Source organism: Camelina sativa, chromosome 10 (genome assembly GCF_000633955.1).
Source record: "Camelina sativa cultivar DH55 chromosome 10, Cs, whole genome shotgun sequence".
In the NCBI taxonomy this organism is placed as follows: domain Eukaryota; kingdom Viridiplantae; phylum Streptophyta; class Magnoliopsida; order Brassicales; family Brassicaceae; genus Camelina; species Camelina sativa.
The window spans coordinates 242,456-247,370 of NC_025694.1; the positions used below are offsets into that span (position 1 = coordinate 242,456).

At 35.9% G+C, this 4,915-nt stretch overlaps 2 protein-coding genes across 2 annotated transcripts in view; both read right to left on the reverse strand.

Annotated features, from left to right (window-relative positions):
- The window catches only part of LOC104716158 (proline-rich protein 4-like), a 2,368-nt gene extending 2,020 nt beyond the window's left edge, over window positions 1–348 (reverse strand). The window contains exon 1 of the mRNA XM_010433526.2: window positions 66–348. Within this exon, the coding sequence (XP_010431828.1) occupies window positions 66–216 (151 nt within the window). The 5' untranslated portion in view covers window positions 217–348. The remainder of the gene's footprint in view (window positions 1–65) is intronic.
- LOC104719902 (pre-mRNA-processing-splicing factor 8B-like) overlaps window positions 3,079–4,915 on the reverse strand; it is a 3,527-nt gene continuing 1,690 nt past the window's right edge. The window contains exons 6-10 of the mRNA XM_019230630.1: window positions 4,552–4,692; window positions 4,256–4,453; window positions 3,893–4,171; window positions 3,567–3,809; window positions 3,079–3,466 (exon numbers count right to left, since the gene is read on the reverse strand). Of these exons, the coding sequence (XP_019086175.1) occupies window positions 3,275–3,466; window positions 3,567–3,809; window positions 3,893–4,171; window positions 4,256–4,453; window positions 4,552–4,692 (1,053 nt within the window). The 3' untranslated portion in view covers window positions 3,079–3,274. The remainder of the gene's footprint in view (window positions 3,467–3,566; window positions 3,810–3,892; window positions 4,172–4,255; window positions 4,454–4,551; window positions 4,693–4,915) is intronic.

Below are 4,915 nucleotides of genomic sequence, written 5' to 3' on the forward strand. Positions count from 1 at the left end.
AAAAAAAAAAAAAAAAAAAAAAAACTATACATTACAAAAGTTTTTAATGTTGGTTATTAAGTTGCCTGAAAATGCATGGGGGTTTTTGATCTTGCTCTCGGCGTAACCGACAACTTCGACGACACGAGCGACTGAGAGAGTAGTCGCTGATAAGAGAACCGACACGAGAAGGAGGAGGCACGGAACCGAACCTCGAGGTTCGGCTAAGATCCTCATTGGGATTCACACCCTCTGAGATCTTTGACACACTTGTCTTTCGCTTGCTGAAAATTTAAAGTATATAAAAGAAGAAAGAAACTCTATGATATATATAGAGTATTAGTGGGAGAAGGTGATATGATTATAGCGAGACTTCCTTTCCTTTATATAATGGTTTTATCAAAGAATTTTTTGAAGTTGGGAACTTAATAATTACTGTTTCCTAATTAACCTCTTTTTTTTTCTTTACCAACAATAATTGGATTCGGCGGTTCTATTATTTTTGTATCATTTATTAAATAATTGTATGGTCCATCTTATCGTTGTTACTTTCGTCTATAAGGTACTTTATGAATTTTTTTCATGCAGGGTGGTTGAAACCTATTGACTTTTTTTGTTTATTTTCCTTAATACGACAACGGTATTCAAATTTACTTTTTGTTTCTCTCATCAACGATATTGCACGAGACACATGCGTAGAACTTTTTCTGCCACAGGGAGATCCGCAAATATATATATATATATATATATATATATAGTTAATTTTATTGGTATAGAGGTTGCAGGATGAACATGCATCTATGGTGTAACTTTTTTTCTTTTCCCTCTCGCACACAAGCTATATAGGTTTATCTGAAAAAGAAACAAAAAAATAAAAAATGAACTAAAAAGTGCGTGTATATATAACCGAAAATTGAATCGAGTCACCACATTATGGTTAGAAGAGAAACTTAAATGTTCATGGAAGAAAAAAAAAATATATAGAGTCACACTACTTGTCGGCTTGTAGTTCTTGTCTACTCCATATTAATTCTTTGTACGGCCGGAAAGTCATTACCATGCTAACAAATATATATTCTTAATTTTTAGAAATGATTCATGTACACACTGAGTTATTGTACGACATGCAGCCATGACCTACCGTTTTAACCAACGAACCGCGCGTATATTAATTTTTTTTTTAAAGTATAAAGTAACGAAATTGGTCAGGGATCAGGATTCAGGAGGCTTGATTTATTGGCATTATTGGTTACCGGAGAGAGAAGTTAATATTTATCATCAATCTACTTCGTCTTTGAAGTTGGCAAGGCCCTTCAATCAATGCAGCCAGCTCAAAAACCTACTAGTATTTGGTTTTTCTTGGTAAAATTTGGTTTTGTTCGAAATGAAAAGAAGAGCCGATGAACACTTAAGAAACACGAAAAACCTAGCAACTATATATGTATTGAAACGATTAATTGTCGTTCGGTTTGCTAGGTGTTACAAACTTACAATGAAAACTAGAAATCAAATTGGAGGATTGTTTTTCTTGATTGGTACTATGGTTAAGTGACTTAAGTCAAATGATATGTGAGCGATATCATCATATCATTATGTCCAATACTGCCATATTAAAGCTCTACCTACTCATCCACGCCCATTAATACGGTGGCTTTGGACAGTTGTACAATAAGAGGCTGAAGTTGAAAGTCGTTATATTCATATCTTCCGGTATAATATCATCTTCAGAAGAATTACTTGCATGAGATCACCAAATAATAAGGCTCATATTTTCTTAAATACGAATACATGTAATAAATAGCGTAATTGTGTAGATGGCGAGTGTAGTCGATCGGGGTATAACCTATAGCGACTATGCCTTCTTTGAAATTATAAATATATAATCGCTAATTTAAGAAACATATACAGATGTTTATTATGTAAGATTTTTTTTTTCCAATATATAGAGCTTCTTTTGTTATAATATATTGCATTTGGTTTATGTATACTCGTATGATGTACATAATATTAAAATATGTTTATTTATAAGGAAAACAGAATTCGCCAATACTAATTTTGCACGTAAACGAAATATTATTTATTTTACATTTACAGTTAATTATAATTTTAAAAATCCTATCTTAGGTAGCAAGTAATTTTTTTTTTAAATCTAATATTGGGGCGCGCAACCAAGAAGGCAAGAACATAGTCCCACATGGTGTGAGTTTTGCGGTATTATTATTTTGTTAGGTGACATGCGATAAATATGTGAACTGTATATGGTTCCACATTGATTTTATCGAAAATTGTTTTATGTAGTTTTTTTTTGGTTTTCCATAAAAAATAAGACGGACTTAAAATATCCCGACTAATCCAGATCTGGATGTTGACATATTCTCTGAGAATACAACTGCATTGTTTACATAACATAAACTGGCAGAGATATATTGAATGTAAAGGACGCATGGACGAAGAAATCATTTTTACTAATTCTAGAAGTAAACACAAAGGTTGATGTCCAAATTTTACGGATGGTTTGAAATGTGGACAGTACTTAGCTCCAACAAAAGTAAAACAATGTGGAGACATCTCATCGGTTAGTTTCTCAATTGGTCTCTGACAATGTCACCACGAAATTTGAGTTTTTGATCAATGATAAAAGCGCATATAGAAAGAAATATTTTGTTGGGAATTTCAGAATGCTAGATTTTGACTTGTCTAACGACGACAACAAGAACTAATTTAACAATTATTCAGAAAGAAATTGAAATGTATACATAGAAAGTGAGCATTATTTTCTGTTTAAAGCCAATCAAAATGCGTTCATCAACATTTTAAACAATTGTAAAGAGTTGGGTTCTAGATTATAGAAATGGTAAAATGTACGACAGAATCACAAGAGCAAGGGGTTATGCTATAGATAAATAAAAAGTAGTCTGGTTTGGCGGCATGTCCAAAATATCAAATCTTGGGTATGTACATGTGAAATTGTATATAATTGAAGTAATATTACCAAGGCACATTTCCGAAAAAGATGAATATCATATACAATTAGAAAGAGTAAGCAAGTTTATGTGAGGCATGCATGTATTAAGGAAGTAATATTAGAGAAAGAAAAAATCGACCAAACAATGGAGCGACTCTCCAAAGGCAAAAAACCTCACATCATAACCTATACAGAGGGAATTATAGTGAAGATCTTTTGTCCAAAGACTACATACGCTGATGGAGGTTAATTCTCTTTTCAATCTCGCCATTCAATTCATTCCACAACAATTTGCACACTAATTTAGAATTATACATCTAATTAAAAGTCTTAAGCAAAAGTGTCCTCACGAACGGGGTCATGACCGTCATCCTCCTCCATGTTGCTAAACTCTAGGAAATGAGTGGGTCGATGATCTTGGTGAAAGAACTCCTTCGGGGTTCCGAGTTTCAAGCTGTATTGCATGATCAGCGTGTGCTTCACTCCCATGAAGTTGTAGTTCCAGGGTCCGTTCTCAGGAACCTATCATTCAACAATGTGTCTCATTTCAATACTACATATAATAAAAATATCATAACAAGGACAAAACACAACAATCAAGGGATACTCTGTGTGTTCTCACCATATAGAAACCGAAGAAGCGGTCACTCAAGAGCATCTGAACCTTCTCGTAGTGGGTAGGAAGGTAACCCTGAGGATTGCTGCCTGTGTCTTTGTTCAACCGTCCCCATTCATATCCGGCTTGCGTCAGCTTGTATGATGTCAAAGAGCAGGAACCAGGAGTGAAACTGCATGTCAGTATGATGCATTTTTCTCCGTCCCATTTCTTATTATTCTCCAGAACACGGGAGTGAGATGTCACATCCTATAGCAAACCATGACAAAAAAAATTAGTTGTTGAGTGTAAAGTCTGTAATTCGGAAAGAATGTGTATGTATCTATGCATACCTCTGGTGACAACTGAGGAAGCTCGTTAGGCTGTGTGTGCATCCATCCCAAGGGCTCTAGATCATCCAAGAAATCATGCTCTGGAAGAGATGACGGCAGGTGAACTTGCTGGTGAGTTCCCCTTTGCGGCACCATCACAACGCAACGGATTTCCTTCACTTGGGGATTATCTGGGGGACTCATCCCATATAAGTATCCACAAATTTGAGTTCGAAGATCTGCTATGCATATGAACTTCTTCAATATGTTCTTTGGCATAATGTACGTGTATCCGGTTTCCTGGGAACAACAAACAAATACGTTTTAGGGACACTCTACTTACTTAATTTGAATAAGTGAGTCTGAGCGAATTTGACTTCGTACCTTTATCTCGTCTGAGTTCACGTATATGTGGTTGACCCTGAGGTGGAGGTTAGTAGCTGAAATTGCGCGCACACGCCAGTCTGTTTTGGAACAGAATAGAGACTGCTCGTACGGAGTAATGGTGGAGCTAATCAGATCATCACCATGAATATTTGTGAATCTTGTCGTGACTGCAGTAAGCTGGCTAGCTTCCTTTGCCTGCAGTAGGAAACATATTTTTTAGGGTAACCAATATAAAACTAATCTCTAAATATCCTGTTCCTAGAACCTTTGAGATGAGTGGCAGTTACAAGTACCTGTTTCTCAATCTCAGCTATCTGTTGCCTCTGCTGAGAGGGTGGAGTAATCTCCGCACCAAGTATTATATCTCTGATCTCTGACTGCGTCAGAGCTGACGTATTCACGCTGTTCTTTGTCGCGTAGAAAGAATGAGATCTCTAAGAGCTACCTCCACCTGAATATACAGTGAATCATCAGATCAGATGATAGTCAGGAAGGAGGATAACTACACTGAATAAAGAAAAGAGCTATATAATTTAATTCAAAAGTAGAAGCTGCAGATGCAAAGATCAGGCAGTCTAATCAGTGAATACAATGAAACACTACTTGAAAGGTGGCACAAGGGTTACCTTCATCCATTGGTCGTCAGTGAGAGAGGGC